The sequence below is a fragment of the Symphalangus syndactylus genome, chromosome 19, assembly GCF_028878055.3.
Source record: "Symphalangus syndactylus isolate Jambi chromosome 19, NHGRI_mSymSyn1-v2.1_pri, whole genome shotgun sequence".
Lineage (NCBI taxonomy): Eukaryota > Metazoa > Chordata > Mammalia > Primates > Hylobatidae > Symphalangus > Symphalangus syndactylus.
In genome coordinates this window covers 25,284,622-25,306,129 of record NC_072434.2, presented here as the reverse complement: position 1 = coordinate 25,306,129, position 21,508 = coordinate 25,284,622, and the positions used below count along the sequence as shown (strand labels likewise).

At 37.5% G+C, this 21,508-nt stretch overlaps 1 protein-coding gene across 9 annotated transcripts in view; it reads right to left on the bottom strand.

Moving 5' to 3' along the window:
- The window catches only part of DENND1B (DENN domain containing 1B), a 292,006-nt gene extending 271,392 nt beyond the window's left edge, over positions 1 to 20,614 (bottom strand). For 2 of the 9 annotated variants that reach the window (XM_055234175.2, XM_055234177.2), the window contains exons 1-2: positions 20,404 to 20,614; positions 11,287 to 11,351 (exon numbers count right to left, since the gene is read on the bottom strand). In XM_055234175.2, coding sequence (XP_055090150.1) covers positions 11,287 to 11,351; positions 20,404 to 20,459 — 121 coding nt within the window. In that variant the 5' untranslated portion in view covers positions 20,460 to 20,614. Of the gene's footprint in view, positions 1 to 11,286; positions 11,352 to 13,149; positions 13,379 to 13,557; positions 13,921 to 14,075; positions 14,253 to 20,403 lie in introns of those variants that run through there. The other 7 variants (XM_055234179.2, XM_063613726.1, XM_063613729.1 and 4 more) reach the window with 6 other exon arrangements.
- Positions 20,615 to 21,508: the final 894 nt, after the last annotated feature.

Here is a 21,508-nt window from a genome sequence, read left to right as displayed (position 1 = left end):
TCATTAACTGCTTATAATTATTAAACAGAAATTGCTCTTTTAATATGAGTAAAAATGATGAAGAGCTTCAAAAATATTTTCTAAATATTATATTACTTCCTCTTCCAAATATCATATCTAAAATACACTGTAATCTTGAAGAAGAAAAAAAAGAATCCTTTCTGAACCACTTCCATGCAAGTTTAAGAGCACCTATAATTTTAATGCATAGACCTTGAGGACATATGATGTTCCCGTATATTAAAACACATTTGAACTTATTTGGCTTTCATTTGAACCATGTTTTCTGTATAAACATACAAGTTAATTTCAAATAACTTATAATTAATTTGATAATAATCTTAAGAAAATAAAAGTCATCTAAGTTTTTATAACTACCCAGGTGATAAAATTTTAAAGGACTGCTTAATTCTAATTAATAGTAAATTTGAATACTAAACACACCCTCATGCTGGTGCATTTCTGCTACCAAACCAAGACAAAATTATTTTTTTAATGAGTAATTTCTGGAATCATATATATCCGCAGAAGGCTATCAGATGAACTAAACTGGTTGTTGTGTGCTTTTCTTCAGATTCGAGTGATAATTAAGAAGGAACTGAAAAAGGAAAAGGCTCTATCTTGATCTTTACCAGTTCTGCCTACAAAGTTACAGTTTGTGGTTTTTCAACAGCTCTACTTAAAAAAAAAAAAAAAAAAAAAAAAAAAAGTTTTTTTTTAAAATAAAGTGCCCATTGCTTGTGATGACAAAAATCTGCAAGCTTTCAAAGTCCTTTACGTTCAAATATTTTTAAGATTTAAGAAATCTTCAATAGGAATTGATAATCAGAACAATCTTTTACTAATTTTACTGTAATAACAATATAACTTAGCAAGTAATCATTGAACACCATTCTCGTGTAAGATACCGTCCCAAAATCTGCAAGAGATTCAAAGAGGTACTTGTCCTTAAAAGCCTGAAATCCAGTAAACAACATAGATCAGGACAATAAAGACCTAGCTCAAGATAGACTAACTTCCATGAGACAGACACCAAAAGGCTTATTAGTCAGCATTTTTTTTTTTTTTTTTTTGAGATGGAGTCTTGCTCTGTCGCCCAGGCTGGAGTGCAGTGGCACAGTCTCGGCTCACTGCAAGCTCTGCCTCCCGGGTTCATGCCATTCTCCTGCCTCAGCATCCTGAGTAGCTGAGACTACAGGTGCCCGCCACCACGCTTTTTAAATAAAATTGTACCGTGTTTATTTGAGGTGCCCAACATGATGAAATACATATAGATAGTAAAATGGTTGCTATAGTGAAGCCAATTAACACATCTATCATCTCACATACTTTCCTCTTTGCAACAGAAGCAGCTAAAATCCATTTATTTAATAACAATCCCTAATACAATAAAATTTTATTAACTTTGGTCCTCATATTGTATATTGGATCTCTAGACTTGTTCATTCTGTATATCTGCTATTTTGCATCCTTTGACCTACCTTGCCTCATTTCCTCTACCCCCACCCTACCCATGGTAACCACTGTTTCATTCTCTATCTCTGTGTATCCAAGCATTTAAAAATATATATTCTACATATAAGTGAGATCATGCAACATTGTTCTTCCTGGGTCTGACATATTTCATTTAGCATAATGTACTCCAGGCCCATCCATGTTGTAGCACACGGCATTATCTCCACCATATTGCATATATGTATACACATCACATTTTCTTTATCCATTCTTCTGCTGAACTACTACAGGATCCAGCAATCCCTCTTCTGGAAAAAAGATAAAAATCACCACCTTGTAAAGACATCTGCCAGCTTGGCGGTGGCTCACACCTGTAATCCCAGCACTTTGGGAGGCCAAGGCAGGAGGATTACTTGAGGTCAGGAGCTCAAGACCAGCCTCCACAACAGAGTGAGACCCCATCTGTATAAAAAATGTAAAAATTAGCCAGACATGGTGACATACACCTGTAGTACTGGCTACTCAGAAGACTGAGGCGGGAGGATCCCTGGAGCCCAGTTCGAGGCTGCAGTGAGCTATAATTTTGTCACTTCTTTTTACATTTTTTTTTTTACTTCTGAAGCTTCACCTTAACAAATCTTACCTGTTTAATACTGTAATTATACTTTTTTTAAAAGAAAGGAATTTAACAATTATTAAGCCCATAATACCCTACACCATTTCCATTCCTTTTCTTTAAAAGCCATCTCAGTACCTTTATCAGTTTAACAAATCAACAAATATTTACTGAGCACATACTATGAGTCAGACACTGTTTTAGGCTCTGAGTAAACAAAATTAAATGCAACAATCCCCTGCCAAGGCAAGTTACACTGTAGCAGAGAGATTCTTTATCTTCTTCATTAGATGCAACTATTTATACCAAAAGCAATATATTCTTTACTCTTAACTATTCACACAAGATTTTGAATATGAATTCCAATTAACTTTAGAAAAAGATAACCACCTGACACCCAATTGTCTCTCCCTCTATTACCTCACAACTACCCCCAAGATCTCCCCACTCCTCTACTGTTCCCTAAGCAATGAGCTGAGTTAGGTGCCTTCTTCATACTTCAGTGTTATATGCGCTATACAACCTCTACCACAGCCTTTAGTACTCTTAATTATTGACTTGAAATTGACACTTCCCCTTCAAGAATGCCATCTCAATTGCATTTCATCCGTGCATGACACATAATTGGCACTCAGAAACATTCACTGAAGGAATGAGAGGGCTGAATCCTTTCTATGGTGTTTAAGCTCTTCTTCTGATGTCTGTTTAGAATATCACAATAATTCTGGTCAAGCCTACAATCAGTCAGGGATTTTCTAACACGAGTGGCTTTTTAAAGTTGCTGCAGAAGATTTCACTGCTGTTGTTCTAAAGGTAGCACAGCATAATTGTTAAGAGCTCAGGCTCTAGTACCATAGAGACAGGTTCAAGTCCTAGTCTTACCTCTTAAGTCTGTGTGCTTTGGGCAAGTTGTTGAACCTTTCTGAGCCTCAATTTCCTTATGTTTTGAAAAGAATAACAGTCAGTAAATTTTATAGTTGAAGTGAAGACAAATGGAAGATGTCGGCTCTTGGTACATTTTCTGACATATTATAAATACCAAATAAATAGTTTCTATTACTATTTATGTAGAACATCTAACTAGAAGCCTAATCAGAGAAAATAAATTGAAAAATAAGGTCCTGTAACCATGACATTATAGCTTTAGTTCATTAACTAGGAACTTTAGGCAGTAAAAACAAGTCTTTATGAAATTCACTGAATTAATACTCTGACTAAATATACTCACACATTTACTAAAGTTGTTAATCACAATTACAAGAGTATCAACACATATGGTGGAAAAATGGTAAAATGAAACCAGAATTCGGCAGTTACAGATACATTTGACCCTTAGTCAACAGATCTTTCCATTATAAAAACTGCTTATTTTTAATTGATTTGAGTTTACAAGGTTTTCTTTAAAATTAAAATGTTCCCTTAAAAAATACATAATAAAAAATAAAAATAAAAATAAATGTTTCCCTGAAGGCTATCAGTTGTTCACACCTCACTGTTAATTAATCAGATATACACTTTAAGTAACACCGGTGTACTTAAAAGAAATTGTTAGTTGAAAAGTCGTGAGAAGAGAAGAGGGGTAATCTTAGTGGAGCAGGCCTATATAATGCTCATTGTGAGAATTTTTACCAGTCACCAGGCAGCATGATGATAATGGCACCTACAAGGTGACAGCAGAGGAGATCCAGGAATTGTAAAAGGCATCAAAGCAATTCCCCCCACACTCCATGTGATTATACTAAGTGCTCTTTAAGGAAACTCAAGTTCTGTTATTCTACTCTTCTCTTATTCAATGTCATAAGAATTAGTACCACAATCTCCTAAATAAATACTTCCAAAAGGTCAAGTCAGGATCACCTTTTAGCAAGTTCCCCCACAAGGCCAATGACTGACCTATCACAGAAACGCGAACCAAGACATTACTTTCTATAGATAAAATTAAATTACTACTTGAAATAAATCAACAGTTTGAAAGTGGGAAAAGTTTTTCAATGTTAAACATTAAGCTTATTTCCAGGGAAGAAGTATTATTTTGGAAATGATTAAAAATCCAGGAGCTCAAATGTGATATTCTCATTGTTATCTAAAATACCATGGCCATCTGCGTAAAGCATTCTAAACATATCTATTGCTAGTATTATATGAACACTTTAAAATGTATACTGTACACAGTAAATTATTATCCTCTAACTTACAAATAAAACATGAAAATTTAGAGAAAAATAATATATTATCTGAGCCTAAGAAAAATCTGAAAATGAGAGAATATTATCAAAAGCACATCAGGAACATATCACCTTGAAAGTCGAGAAAACAAAGTTATAGGAGAAAACCTGAATAAACTTGCACTGTGGCAACACAGCAGTGACCCTCTTAAAGCATACCACTGTGAAATCTGCAGCAGACGCCAAGCAGCCTCTCACATTTAACAGTGGAAATCATGAACATCAAAAACCAAGAGGTCACCTTAGATTAAAGCGGCAAAAATAAAGAACATGTAAACAAATGAAAGTACCTAATGAGAAAGTGATAACCAAACCATTAAAATGTAAACTTTGCAACATACCTATGAAAGTAATAATCAACAAATACTGAACAGTGAAATTTGATTTGCTTTTTACACTTGCAGGCAGCTATGTGGAGGATGTAATGCCCCAAGCCACATATAAAAGTACATATGTGCTCAACTATTTTCTATATAAATCAAGAAGGGCATAACCCAAGGACATGGTTCTGAAGAATCACATTACATTTTGTTCCTGGCTAGCAGTGTAAAAGAGTAAAACAGTTCCATTTTATTTTATTTTTCAATAAAGGTGGGGGCCTCGCTATGTTGCCCAGCCTGGTCTTTTTCTGACCTCAAGGGATTCTCCCACCTCTTTCTCCCAAAGTGCTGGGATTACAGGTATCAGCCACCATGCCTGGTCACAGTTTCATTTTCTTCAACAATTTAGCTTATACAGTTTGCATTACTCTAATTTATCCTAGTGCATCTGAATTGAGAGAGACTGAGAGTTCTTAAATGAACACAAAGTTACAGCAAAAACAACTATCATGGTAACCACATTTTACTCAGACTTTTTCCATGTTGGATACTAATGCAATACCTCCTAAACTACTTTATTATCAGTATGATTCATCAAGGTTCTACCTTCTAAATGTTAAGAGTTTTGTTGGGTCTTGGTATGTATGAATGGTTATAGATGAGTTTTAAGGTAAATTCACAAACATTATATATAGCAACTGTTCTTATAAATCTTTTGATATGAGGAGAGGAAAGGAGACATAAGCACTGTATGAAAAGAGCTTGAGGATGGGGTATTCCAAAACAGCCCATTCCAAGACATATATGGACTTCTATTTCTAATGCACCTATACTGTCATACCAGCACACATTTAAAATCATTTCTACAAGCAGCTCTCTGTAGATTAATGTAATCAACATTCATTTATTCAATGGCCAAGCATTAAGCTAGGTCCAATTTATTTTTATTTTTTATTTTTTAGAGATAGAATCTCCCTCTATCACCTAGACTGGAATGCAGTGACACAATCTCAGCTCACTGCAATCTCTCTCCACCTCCTGGGTTCAAGTGATTCTCCTGACTCAGCCTCTCAAGTAGTTCAGACTACAGGCTCTTGACACCACACCCTGCTAATTTTTGTATTTTTAGTAGAGACAGGGATTCACCATGTTGGCCAGGCTGGTCTCAAACTCCTGACCTCAAGTGATCTACCTGCCTCACCCTCCCAAAGTGCTGGAATTACAGGCATGAACCACTGCACCCAGCCCCAATTTCTTTTATTCATTCTGTAAATATTCACTAAACATGTGAGATGTGTTAAGTTTTTCCTTAAGAATACAAATTAATAAGTTCTGGTTCATGAAGAACTTACCTCAAGCAGGGCAAACATACATTTAGACACATCAGTATTTCTCTAAATGACCATATTAAACATATCTATAATAATACAGTAAGTGCTAAAATGGCAAGCAGAAGCAAAATGTTGTAGAGTCTAGTGTAGATAGTATCACTATAGACAAAAAGTTATCGAATGCAAAAAGTAAGTTTAGAAATACCTTTCTTGTGCAGGGCATGGAGGACACTAAGAATTCTTTGGCTTAAGGTTCTAATTTAACAAAAAAGTGAAAGGCAGTTAAACTGTTAACATAAGTTGCAGATAAGGAAAATTGATAATTTGATACTGGGTTGGATAGGCAGATCAAAGTAGAAAGCTGGTAGCAAAGAAGAATTTGTTCCTAAGAGAAACTGTTCTAGGTAAAAAGAAAGGAATAAAGAAAACAAGACATGCTAAAGATGTTTTAAAACTACTATTAAATAGCCAGTATTAGATCAAAGATTCACTAAACATGAAGATGCAAATCCTAAAAATGAAAAGCGATAGGGAGGGAAATGGGATGAGTTAGGGTCTGCAACCACAAAGAAAAAACTCAGTAATTGTTTTAGGTGGAATTATATTGGATTCATTAATTTTAGGGAACACACTGTATTCCCGTTTGGAAAAAAATATTTGTACCACATACAGTTTATACTCAAATATTTCCTCGCATGATAAAACCACCTATACAGGTGAAGTCACTATGCAACGGGAGGCAACAGAGCAGTAGTTAAAATACAGACTCTGGACAGACTACCCTGGGCAAGTTTCATCATTTCTCTGTTCAGTTTCTTCATGTGCCAAATGGAAACAAGCATTTCCTATATCATAAGATTTTTGTGAGGCTTAAATAGTACACGAAAAATACCCAGAATTGTGCCCAGCACAGAATAAGTACAATATATTAGCTGCTGCAGCTGCTGCTCCTTTTCCTCCTCCTCCTCCTCTTCCTCCTCCTCCTCCTCGTCCTCCTCCTTGTCCTCCTCCTCCTCCTCCTCCTTTTCCTCTTCCTCCTCCTCGTCCTCCTCCTTCTCTTCCTCTTCCTCCTCCTCCCCCCCCCCACTACTGCTACTATTACCACTTGGAATAAACTATCAACAAAATAAAAAAAGAGAAAGCTAGAGTACCAAGGCTACTTCCCAGAAGAGAAATACTTAGAGGCATACCCAATCTTTTATTGACGAAAAGTTACTTTTCATTTCCCTGAAGTCTTAAGTCACTTTGGGGAAGGTGGGGACAGTATGGTAACAATGACTTCTGTTAACAGAATTGAGGAGAGGCCATCACTGCTGGCTGTACTTCCCTGCCTGCTAAAAGGAAGACAGACAACAAAAAGAATAAGAACACTAGCAATTATCTTGGAGATCTACCAGGAAGAGCATTAAGATCTGAATTTCGGCACTTCACTCTTGGACAGCTGGAGCAGAAGTTACTGGGACGCTGTTCTGCCAGGGAAACCTCCATTAAAAAAAAAAATGCCACAACTAATCTGTCAGACACCACCAGAACAAATCCTACTAACACATAGGGGACACTATAGGGAAATACTACCAACCCCTCTTATGGCATTTTTTTAGATTTGTAGAGCATTCCATATGAAACTAACAAGCTATTTTCCAGAATGTTCTGAAATGTGTTGTTCTCAAAAAAAAAAAAAAAAAATCAATATAATGCCTCTGAAACAAGTCCAAATAGCAGTAGATCAGATAAAGATCACAATCTTATCAGAGGAGCTTTATCAAGTTATATTTTAAAAGCTAATGTCATTTCACACTGTTAACTAAAATTTAATTAACAACCTGTCTCTGAAGATACTTATCTAAGTTACTCAGGATAAATGAAAACATTGACTATCTATTAAAAATGAACAAGAGAAGCATGCCAAATACCTTAACATAATGTCACCAATCTTAGTATAAACCAAATTTACTCTAAATATATTTTCTATTTGACCAGTCATCGAAAAATAAATATTCTGAGAGTTCTTTAACAAAGGCATTTTAATTGATTTCTCAACATCTATTCATTGCCAATTTAAATAAATCAATCACGATAGTCTTGCCACCCACCCCTTTACCTCTACCCCACCAATGACAATTTCAGGAATGGTCAGGCGCATGCCAACTTAGGCTACCAGGATCTAAGGAAAGGCTTTCTAGGGGATTTGAAAAAGAAACTTTCTGGCTCTAAATAGAGACATGTAAAGCCAGTGTCTGTCACCCCCACAGTCACAAACGAAAAAGCAGAGTTCCAACTTCTACCGACAGTCTTATAACCGCAAGAAATCTAAGCCCTCCAATGACACCATTACTGTGAGTGGCAGAAATGAGAAGCAGAAAGCACCTGGATGTTTGACGACTTCTTGTGTGAACTATATTAAGTTTCTCTAGTTTCTCCATTATTTAAACCAATCTTATGTTTGTACTCCAAAGCATCCTAATTTATACATTTTGTTTTCCAAGTCTATTGCTATTTAAGAATTTCACCCATGCTCATTTAATGTTAGCAAAAAAAAAATTATTGTACCTTAAACAAGCTGATAATGCACATATCAGAGCCTCATTAAAACAAATAGGTACTAACAGTTAAATAGGAGGATTCCAATAACTTTTAAAATATTTTTCATATATTTAAGATTTAGCTATAAAGTAGAACATTGATAAAATATTACAGAAACATAAATCTCTCAATTTGGCAAAAAAATTTACTTTTATAGCCCTCTTATAGTTATTGATTTTATTATATAGTTACTATTTTATCATTTGTTATTTATAATAGTTATTGATTATAGTTATTATATGTTAGATCCTAAAATATTAGCCATATTCATACCATTTAAGTCATAATAAAAGAAGAAAGGTTACTGCTGCTTACATGGCTGAGTTTAGTTTTTTAAAATCTTTAGAATTTTCTGCCAATTAGCCATATAGAATGGATTATTTGCAACCTACAGAGAAGCCAACATTATTTACTTTAACCTTTTATCGTATTTACAACTTTACCAGGCTAGATATAAACTGTTAAAATACAAATGAAGATGTTTCTAAAAAGTAGTGATTTAAATAACAACAGCAAAAAGACAAGATATAATATTAAAGCAGGGCAGAAGTAGAAGATACAAACTGGAATAACTAGCTCATGAAAAGTGGAAAAGAGCAAAAAGAGGAAGAAGGGAGTAAATCACTCAAAAGTCTTTATAAAAAGGTCACAATCTCTCTGACACATGCATAGATTGGGTGTTACATAAGGCAAACTGATCTTTTAACAAGATCACTTTAATACACATTTAAAATTAGAGAATCCATATTTTCCAAGTGAAATTAGCCTGTTGTGTGTGTGTGTGTGTGTGTGTGTGTGTGTATATATATATTTTTTTTTTTTGGAGACAGAGTCTCACTTGGTCACCCAGGCTGGAGTGTGGTGGCGCTGTCTCGGTGCACTGCAACCTCCACATCCCCAGTTCAACTGATTCTCGTGCCTCAGCCTCCCCAGTAGCTGGGATTACAGGCATAGGCCACCATGCCTGCATAATTTCTGTATTTTTAGTAGAGATGGGGTTTTACCATATTGGTCAGGCTGGTCTCGAATTCCTGGTCTCAAATGATCTGTTCACCTCGGCCTCCAAAAGTGCTGGGATTATAGACATGAGCCACTGTGCCACGCCTTTACAAGCAATATCAGATGAGCGTTACTTCACACACCTTCGGTAATGTTGTGGTAGGTATTTTTTAGATTAACTCATATCATAAACCACTATAGAACAGAATTAAATTGGAGCTGAAAATATAATGTATCCATTTGAGTATCCATTCTACTTATTATATCCATTCTTCAAAGAGAACCTGGTTGGGGCTCAAAATAATGCAAATGGACAAACTTTACTACATATAGGACAATAAAAGATAACTTCATCAACTAGAAAAGGCTCCCTACAACCTAGGATCACTCCTTGCCAACAGACAAACCTGACCACAGCTGCAGTTCAAATAGACCAGGAGTACAGTAGTAGGGCTGGTGGAGCCAACAATGTGTGACTTCATACTAAAATTAGCCATGCCCATTTCACCACAACTGGGTTGGGCTTCTCTATTTTAAGGTGTGCAGCTCCAAATTACTTAAGAGTATGTAATTGCTGGATAGTTTCTGAAGCTAGAAGTGTCAGCAGACTTTCCTCCAAAGCTTTAGGATGACCAATAAGTCCACAAAACGCCTATGCTTAATCATCATGCTATCCAGGGTCTAAGCACACAGCAAGTAAAGACATACTTTAAGTATCTAGAAAGACATACCATGCAAGAACACATTAAAAGAAAACAGGCAAGAAAAGAATTCCTTATTCTTGTCTGCTAATCCTGCCCCCTACCACACACATGCACAATACACAATACGACAAAAGTGGAGGGAAATGATGAAAATCATGACATTCAAGTACTATGCTCTCATCTTTTCAGGAAATTGTAAGGAACTGACAGCTGAAACCCTTCCACGTAATTTCACACTATTGTTTACCTCCCTGCAAAAGTGCTGTGCTATTGGAGCAAATCCGGCAGAAGGGGCTACTCAGTCTGCATTCTGCGTTCTGGAAACATCAGAAGCAAAGTGGTGTAGCTTCCATTGGTACTAGCAGGAGAATGTGCACTAATGTTTAAAAAAAGACACTAAATTTCCAAACATAAATGAAAGAAAATGAAAAGACACGCCCTTTCACCAAAACTAACGATAACTTTACCAACGAATGGTGAAACTGAGTTGTAAGTTATATGGGCTTAACACACACCTGAAATTCAAGCTGCACAGATAACATTCATGATTTTTATAATCCCAGGGCAAAGACTTAACACCTATTTTATTACCAGCAACTTGAGACACTCAATGCAGAATACACATTTAGTAGTATTATTTTCCTATTACTATCATGTTCCAGCATTCCACAATATTAACACTTGCTTTGACAGATTCAATCAATTATTTTAAGAATTAGCACAACAGGCCAGGCACAGTGGCTCACACCTGTAATCCCAACAATTTGGGAGGGCAAGGTGGGTGGATCACTTGAGCCCAGGAGTTCAAGACCAGCCTGTGCAACATGGTTAAACCCCGTCTCCACAAAAAATATACAAAAATTAGCTGAAAATGGTGGTGTGCATTGGTAGCTCCAGCCACTGGGGAGGCTGAGGTGGGAGGATCACCTGAGCCTGGTAAGGAGAGGCTGCGGTGAGCCCTGATCATGCCACTGCACAGCCTGAGGAACAGAATGAGATCTTGTCCAAAAAAAAAGAGACCTTGACAAATAACAGAACACAGAAGACACATACCTTCATTTTCAGAGGCATGACATTTCACTTTCAACACCAAGTCAAAGGTTCTGTCTGGATTTGCCCTAAAAGCAAAAAGTTTAAATTAATTTCCTATGACAAATAAACATCTCTATGAAACTTGTATTTTCTTAATTCTAAAACTAATCTTGTTTTTGTCTCAATACATTTTATGTGACTATATTACTACAGTGTAGTAGAAATAACAATGAAACTGTTTTCTCAATTGAGCGACTTAAAAGAGCTGAGACTTAGGAATTCTGACACTTGGGGAAAAGCATTTAAACTCTGAGACTGTTTTCCCTCACCTGGGAGGTGCCTTGTCCACTTCACAGAATAACAGTGAGGATTATAAATCCAATAACATATATGCAAGTACTTCATAAGTACTAAGTGCTACAAAAATGCAAAGTATTGGTTTTATCTTATTGGATCAAATTTAAAAGCCAGAGTGTCCCTAAGTGTCATTATACCCTGCCAACAGAGTTTGACACAGGTTCTTAGGCTCTCTCCAAAGGACTTGCAATGTAAGTGTAAATAATGAACACGTGGTTCCACCTGCCAAGTTCTAGATGACCATAAAACATTGATAATGCTCCATGAATGTGATACGTTGCATATACTTTTCTTAAAATGTATTTACTGTACTTATGCATATTTAAAGTAGCAAACTATTCGTAGCTCTAAGGCTAACAACATAAAAAGGCTTCTTTTTATCCATTATCTTTGGAAAAACTAGTCATCTGCTTCCACGTTAGATTTTCCCACTAGAAACTGTATAAGTTTACTTTGCTTAATTCAGAAGTTATTGACTTTTTTACTAACTTGCCATATTTGCAAAATTTCAAAGCAACATTGGTTAAATTTCAAAAAGTGAACTGAAATATACTGAGACACTTTTTCTTCATAACATTGCTGTTTAAATCTCTCGTTCCATCATAAGGTAAAAGATTAAGTCTGGTACCACAACGGCCAATGTGTTAATATCTCAGTTATTCCTGCTAACAAGACCTTAGTGCCTTTGTACATTGGCTGTATTTCATATATACTTCCTTCAAGAAACGAATGCCAGCTCTGACTTTAAAAAAAAAAATATTTCTGTTTTTAGAAGCTTTTCTTATAAGATATGAATCTGGAAACATAGGAAGTGACAAGACATAAATTAACATGCAAATATACATTTTCTCAGCCTTTCCACTATTAACTTGTTTCAATGGGAATAATCTGGGCTCAGATGACTTCCTCCCTCTTAAAACAATTAATGTCAAGAAGCATACTATTTTTACTCACTTACCCTGCCCACCATGATGTCAAACACACTGAAGAAAATAATTCTATTACATAATTCCCCTCTTTCCCTAATATTCTTTAGAATTTCTCTTAGGTGTAAAAGTTACATATTGACTCAGTTTTACTTATGTGAAATTCAAACAGCCTTTCACAATAATACAAATATACATGCCATTATTTTAAACTTTGTGAGAAGGAAGTAGTAAAGGGTGGGTAAGCGAAGTAAGAAGGAATTCTTTCCAAAGTTAAGTTTCAGAAGAAAAATATAAAACTCATGCCTCTAAGATACCTAGAAACAAATCACCACCGTTATTAAAATTGCTTTTTACCTAATCTCCTGAGCAAAGTAGTCGTTGATAAATACTTTAGCACACACATAAAAATACCCTCTAATTGGATACCGTTTTGCAAGAACCATGCACCTACAGTTCCTCCATAAAGAAACACCAGAGACCAATCTAATTTTATAAGCAGAATCATAAGAAAACATCCAAGACAAAAGTAACAAACAGACTTAAGAAAACACCGGTTATATTAATGCTCAGAGAGCACTCGGAATAATAATCTCTTAACCTCAACGCTGACTCCCTCCCGGACACCACACGCACACAGGCAGCCCCAGGAGAGTCACATCTGACACACTCCGGGGAAGCACGAGAACCCCTCAGCGGCGGTGTCAGAGGCCGCCCGGCCTCCCCCTGTCCCCCGAAAGGCGGGCGTCGACAAGGCGCTAGTGGCCTCTCCAGGAGGAGCCGCGCCAACCCCGGAGGGCCGGGGACGCAGGGCGGGCAGGCTTTGCGGCCTAGCGCCGTCCCGCCGGCCGGCCAGAGGCTTGGGGGCCGGACTGCACCCCCAGCCCGCCAGGCCAACCTCGGCCGCCCGGGAAGCCGGTTGAGCGTGGAGGCGCGGAGGAGCCGAGCTGGCCTGGGAGGGGCCGCCGAGGGACGCCCGCCCCCGACGCGCTCGGGCCCCCCCACTCACTTGGTCCTGCAGTCCATGGTTACATGTCGGTGTGGGGCTGTCCGTCCGGCCCCCGCGCGCTGGCCTGGAAGCCCGCAGCCCGGCCGCGCGAGGGTCGCGCCGTCCCCGCCCACGCCGGCGGCCACACCGGGAAAGAAGCTGCTCACAGCAGCCGTGGCGGCGGGCCCATGTCGGCTGCGCCCCCGGCACTTCCCCGCCTCCCACCCCACCCACCAGAGCCTTTCTGTGACAGCAGCGGTGGCGTGGCCGCCGCCCCCGTCTCCGCCGGTAGCCGCCACCAAAGCTGAGGCCTCTCAGTTCCTGCGACCGGGGCCGCCCGCTGCGGCTCCTGCACCTTCTTGCAAATCAGGAAGTCGCCGGGAGGGGGAAGGGGCGCGCGGGGACGCGCCCAGCGGCTTCACCTGGGCCGTGCGGCTCGCAAGTCAGAGGCTGTGGAGGAGGCGGGGGCCATGTCCCCGCGCCCGGGCGGCCAGAGGGTGCAGGGGGAGCGCTAGTGCCTGCCGGGATGGCCCACGTACCGCTTTGCCACCGAGCCAGAAAGGCAAGGTGCCCCTATGTCCTCAGCATGAACCAACCGGCTTCCTTTCTGGGTCCAGTCCAGATTCCAGGGCGTCGGGGCTGCAACCCCACAAAGGGCGAAGTACCTGGAAAAGTACCTCGACCTGCAGTATTTTCCACACACATACACACGGACTTGGGTTCATTTCATTTCATACTGCAAATTCAGAGCTCAAGTTGTGCCCCTGGCTCTTGCGTCACTCCAGCTGTGGCCTGGTTACAGCTCTCTGAAATCCAGAGCTACCCCCTCCTGATTCAGGAATGTTCAGACATGTGCACCTGCTAAATAGCCCTGTCAAGTGGCCAAATGGTAGTGCCCCCACTTGTCTGCGCATGTGGAAGGCAGACATTCCTATACGACAGACTGCAGTAATAACCAAGGACTAACTTTTGAACACATGTACATAGTCGCAGGTCTCATAATCTGGCAGTTTAGGCGAGTTCAGGGAGGGCACCACTGAATAAGCGTGAGAGGGACTGATTTACACAGCCCTAAAGCACATGTGAAGCAGGCTATGTGCACTCTCACCCAGTACTTGTCATAGGTATGTGATAGATACTTTCATCAGCATTTTACAGATGAAGAAACCAGGGAGTAATGGCAAAGCTGGAGTTCACACCAGGTCTATCTGATGCTGATTATTTACTTCTACCTCATATTGCCTGTCTCCCTCCTCTGCTGTCTCATATTTAGGATCTACTGAGAAGACAGGTAGAAAAGTCTTATGACGGACATTCAAATTACTGTGGCAGGCCAGGCTCTTACACAGAGATCTTCTGGGGAAGGCCTTCTCCCAGCTAACACTGCCACCCTTGATACATAGCCACAGTGTTTCTTCCAAAAGGTGATTACTTCAGACTTTATTCATGCAGAAGTGAAGATGATGAGAGGAAACCAAATGTGGTATGAATGTAGTGTGAGTCATAAGACATAAAAGTCAGAAAAGGAGTCTCAAGAATTAAAAAACTTAGAGTCAGAGAACCTGAAGTTGCACTCAGTTATACAACCTTAAACTTTCTTGCCAAAATTGGGTACTACTTGGTCAAAAAGATGAGAAATATTGTATAGCCATGGGCCTGTTAGTCAAAAATGAGGACGGGCCATAATTGGGAAACAAAAAAAAACATGTGTTTATCATAAAGTGTTGTCATAGCTTGACTCGGGGTGAGACACTTCAGTTTCTCGGTTCCTACATTTGTAAAATGGGAATTATTACTTGTATATCACATGAGCAGTGTGATGTTCAAGTAAAAAAGTTGCTACAAATTTGTATTATCTTTTGAGAAATTATTCTGTGAATTTCAGTTTCACAATTAGGCAAACTATACTACACAAGTTTTCTTTTCCCAAATAAAGATTTTTCTGCATAAGTGACCATACTCCAAAGCCTTGAAAAAAAAATTCGTAAACTAAAAGCCACTTCTGCCCCGACTGTTACTGAATTTCTCAAACTTCTCCTTTCATTATAATTAATTATTTCCAAAGAAAGGAACCCTACTTGGGGTGACCATATTGAGGACTTTTTAATTTGGTGTGAGGAGATAATATACAATTGTTTTCCTCATTCATTGTTGGGATTTTTTTTTAAATGACAGTCATACCCTTGCACAGTATAAAATTGTTCTTCATTCCATTTATGTTAAGTATATCGAGGGAAATACTACACATTCGCATCCCAAAGCAAATCTTTTTAAGCGAACTTTTAGGCTGACCGTAATGAAGAGATTTATCTGTTCTGATATTACTGAAGTAAAAGGAACAGAAACATAGGTGTACATGAGTTACATGCATGAGGTGTTAAAAAATTAGAAAACAAATAGTATACACTTACCTTGGTAATAGCTTTAATGAAATCAATGGTATAACTTTAGCAATACTCATTTCATATAGAACTTCCCATATGACTGATAGAGAAGTGTACAAAGGGCAAACCTTCAAATTAGTCTTAAATCTTCCCAAGATCATATTTCAGCAATGATATTTCCTACTTGATAATTAATATTAACAGTTTTCAGGACCATACCCGTCAAAGAACATAGTCTGTATTGTTGTCAAAGAACATGGTCTTTATTAATTAATTTGTTATTAATTAATTAATTTAGTTATTTTTTTAATGTTTCGAGACTTAAATGTTGTATGTGGTTTGTAAAGAATATATATTCTGCAGCTTTAGGGTACAGTGTTCTAAATATATGTCCATGATCAAATACGATGATTGTGTTGTTGACATCTTCTATTACTGAATTTGCATCTGCTTGACATAATTCAGTTAATGGGAGAAATGAGTTTAAATATCCTAACATGATGGTAGATTTTTCTATTTCAGCCTATAGTTCTTTCAGGTTCTACCTTACACAGTTTGGGGCTGTGTAATAATATACACATCAGTTTATAATTTCTATATCTACCTAATAAATACAACCATTCATCATTATGTTGTTACTTTCTTTACCTCCAATCGTACTTTTGCCTTAGATTCTAAACAGTTTTCTTCTGAATAGTATTTGTCTGATGTTAGGATATCTCTTTTCATCCTTTTACATTCAAACTTTCTAAACCATCATATTTCAAATTTATCTAAAATTTTTAGTCTTGGTTTTTAATCTAATCTGATCATCTTTGGCTCTTACATCAAACCCCTAAACAATTTGCATTTATTAAAACTGTTGATAAATTTAGGCTGGGTGCAGTGGCTTACGCCTGTAACCCCATCACTTTGGGAGGCTAAGGCGGGTAGATTAGTTGAGGCTGGAGTTCAAGCCTGGCCAACTTGGTGAAACCCTGTCTGCTAAAAATACAAAAATTAGCTGGGTATGGTGGGTGGTGCAAGCCTGTAGTCCCAGATAATGAGGAGGCTGAGGCTTCAGAATCACTTGAACCTGGGAGGCAGAGGTTGCAGTGAGCCAAGATCATGCCACTGCATTGCAGCCTGGTTGACAGAGTGAGACACTGTCTAAAAAAAAAAAAAAAAAAAAAAAAAAAAAAGAGAGAGAGAGAGAGAGAAATGCTGATAAATTTAAATTTAAATCTATTTCTGCCATCTAATTTTGTACTTCCCGTTTGTTTCTTCTGATCTGTTTTTTTCTTTCACTTTTGCATTCTTTAGGATTACTATTTATGCTTTCATTTCTGCCCCCACCTCTTCTAGTTTGGAAGTTACTCTGTTTCTATTCATTTAGGAGTTATCCTAGAAATTTTAATAGGTACATTTTAACTGATTAAAGCCAGGGTTCACAAGTGTATCCACCCTCTCTCAAACAATACAAGGACCTCTAAAACCCCCTTCAAAACTAAAATCCTCTCCAAAAATGCATTATGAATGTTGTTTTATACAGTCCATGTTTGTTTAGATTTACTCAGAACTTTACTATTCTTTTGTATTTTCATCTTGGATCTTCCATATAGGATCACTTTCCTTCTGCCTAAAATTCTTTCCCTTTTTGTTTGAGTTGGAATGTATTTATTTATCCCTCATTCTTGAAAAATATTTTCACTGATGAAGAATTCAAGTTTACTATTATTTCTTTCCACATATTATCAATATCATTACACTGTCTTCTAAGTTCCCTAGTAACAATTGGAACTTTGAAAGTAACCTTAAAATGTCATGTTTTTTCTCTCTGACTGCATTTATGATTTTTCTTTTTTGTCTTTAGTTTTCTATAGTTTCACTGTAAAGTATCTAGGTGTAGATTTTTATTCATCCATCTTTCTTGGTTTCTTTAATTTTCTTGTCTCTGGATTGGTGACTTTCATCAGTTCTGGAAAATTCTGGACTCCTTTCTTTCCATTCCTTCTGGGACTCTGATAACACATGTGTTATTCTACTCTCCGTGTTTGTCAAACATCTCTTTTATAGTATGACTCTCTTTATCTGTCTATGCTGTATTCTGGAAAATTTCAAAAATATTATCCTGTTCAGTAATTCTTTCTTCAGCTTTGTCTCATTTTCTGTCAAAGTCATCCATTTAGTTTTTAATTTATATTATTTTTATTTCTAAAGTTCTGTTTGGTTATTTTCCAAATCTGTATTCTCTTAACTCATATTTTCAGCCTCTCTTTAATTTATTAAAAATATTTAATATACATACTTTAAATTCTATTTCTAAAAATTCCAATATCTGAAGCATTTGTGGGTCGCTTCTACTAACTGATCTTTTTTCTACTTGTTCTTACTTATGGTCTCTTGATTTCTTCTATGTATGTGATTTCTTTTTATGTTATGTGATCCTTAGAACTTTATATATAGAAATTGAGTGACAGCTGAAATGAAAATGAGTTCTCTGGAGAAGATATTAATTTACTGCTGGTAGATGCTTGGGATCACTAGCAATTCAGAAACATAAATACTAAATTCTCAGCTTGAAATTCTTCAGACCATTCATGTGAGACCTGGTTTGTAGCTATGAATCCTCTGGGAAGCTTTTTTCCCCTTAACTCTGCTCCATTGTTTGAGACAATTGTCCTTGAATACCTTTGGGGTGTATCAGCTTTATGAAGAGTATCCTGTTGGATTTCCCACATTAGGAAGGGTCTGAAGCCCCATAAGACCGTGATAACAGTTCATGGTCTTCCAGTTCATTCAGCTTAGGAAAAACCCTAAAGATGAAGATGAAAGGTGGCTTTTTTTTTTTTTTTTTTTTTTTTTTTTTGAGACGGAGTCTCGCTCTGTCACCAGGCTAGAGTGCCGTGGCACAATCTTGGCTCACTGCAACCTCCACCTCCTGAGTTCATGTGATTCTCCTGCCGCAGCCTCCTGAGTAGCTGGGACTACAGGCACCTGCCATCATGCCTAGCTAATTTTTGTATGTTTAGTAGAGACGGGGTTTCACCATGTTGGCCAGGATGGTCTCCATCTCTTGACCTCGTGATCCACCCACCTCGGCCTCCCAAAGTGCTGGGATTACAGAGAAAGGTGGCTCTTGTAGCTACTTTTATTTGTCCCCCATCCTCCACCCCTAAGTATTCCCACTTGATTGCCTGCTCTTTAATGCATTGTAAACTTTTAAAAATACTTAATTCTGAATTTTTAGTTGATTTTCATGAAAGTTTTGATCAGACTATAATAAATAATTACTTAGTTCTGACTATAGTGTCATGTAAAATGGACGAATTGCAACTTTTTATCCACCTAATAACGTCCACCTTCCTCAAACCATGTCCAAAAAGTCCCCAATTTATATATCCTTATATATTAATGGTGTAGAGAAACCCAAGTTCAGGGCTTTTAGTGAGCCAACTGCCCTGATTTCCAGTATACTATGACAACTAGAAAGGTAACTCCTGACTTCCCAACCCCAACCACGTATTCACTGAATCTGTGTAGTAATATGCCTTAAACAAAAGTGAAGAGTTACTGATACCCAGGACTACTAAAGTTGACAGCTCCTTTCCCTTCTGAATGTGAAATAATAAACACTATTATAAACTCTAGAATGGTATTTTTAAAAATAATATTATTAATAATGCTTCAGGTTCAATATAAATTAACTAGACTCATAAGCCTCACCAATATATATGAAGATTTTGAGTTCCAAACAATTAACTTAGAAATGAATTTTTTGAGGCAAGCATCTCATGAGTTGTAGCTAACATGTATCCAAGGCAGGCATTTCCTAGACTGTAACTCTGCACAACCTCTTATTACTATTCTTAGGTGAAATTTATTAATAGTATTACCACCTTCATTTATTATAGAAGAAAAGTTATTAAGTATTTAACAAACCAAATTTATTGAAGCTCTTAGGAAACTATCTTTCAATTATTTTATCAGGACCTGCCTTTTAAAATGACTGAGATAGTGTTGTTAAGGAAAACATCCTCCTGGCATGTTGTCCTTTTTATACTTAGCAGCAATATCATGAATTTGAATCTGAAGGTAAAACCTCCCTCAACAAGACATGTGAAATACTTTTAAAATAAAGAGAAGATGGAGGTGAGGATTCGAGAGCAATATCTTCCCTGAAAGTATGCCTTTCTGAGTTGTTTCACACCTCATAGCTCATAGAGTTAGCATTCTGTTGATTTAAAATCCAATTTAATAAAAATGTTGTCTTCCAGTTTGTGGACAAAAGAATTCAGATAAGTTTTAACATCTTTACTACCAAATCTGAACATATCCAAATATTTCTAAAATTCAAGGGGTTGATGATGATATTTGTATATCTTGCTGTTAAACTTTTAGTAAGAAAATACAGTAAAATTCTAAAAAATAATACAGCACAGCAAAAGATCTTCTTCTGCCTTTTTCAGGTGATTTGCCAAAAATTGTAAATAAATTTTCTTACCTCTGATCAGTTTCTGCTTGTTCTCCCTTATCTTTGTTCCTCAATCTGCCAGACATTGTAGAACTTAAAACAGTCCTTGGAGTTCAGAACAAAGAATAATTGAAGCAGAGTGTCACCAACAGATGGTAATCAGTGGAGTCAAATTTTCTTCAGAGATTCTTTGAGGATTCTCATTTGGACTTCAAGAAAGAGTGCTGTGTTTGTGTAACCCTGTGGCATTCCACGGGAAATAATTTCCCAACCCCACCTACAAGATACTCCACATAAATACAGTTTTCCTTGTATGGCAGCTTTGCTCACACCCATTTAATACTCTTAGGAGAATGAGTAATCACATCCAATGAGCAATGTCATTAGAATTTACTGGAAGGAAACATAAATGATCATCTAACATGATGATAATAGTTCAACAAAATCAGCAGCCCCTATAAGCAACCCTAATCCTAATGTAAACAGAGAGATTATCAAAACAAATTGCTATGTGCCAAGTTCTTCGTTTCTAAAATATGAGAAAATAATTGGGCAAACATTACATGCATTTGTATATGATCGATTCTAGAAGGGGAAAAGTGTAACATTCCAGCAAATACAACTCAGTCAAATACCAGGTCAAATGGTATAATTCCACAGCAGAAGTTCCTATGAATAATAAACAGAGACTTGTAACTCCAAAATAGATGACAAACTCTCCAGATCTCTTACTATTGCAAATTATAACAAGATAAAAATGAACAAGGACTGAGAGTTCTTCTGGGCTTCAAAAGTATGGACATCATCTTTCCCTCTGCTGTTGTTTCTGATGTCACAGACCCAAGTCTTAGGCAATTAAGACTTGCCAAAAAATGGTCTGGTAAGACCATTTTTGCTTGTAATCTTCTCTGGGAAAGAAGGAACAGAAAGAAGGATCTGTAAAACTGATCAAGGTCTTCTTAGTTTGGTGAGAACTTATATGTTTCCTTTGTAAAAAGGATGCAGTCTCACCTGACTGTTCTTCATTCACGGTGCACAATTCTAGAAGTTTCTTCCCTTCTTCTTGAGACTGCCAATCAGGACAGCTGGGCTTGGCTGGAATGGGAAGGAGGATTTTGGACCCATGATCCTGTCT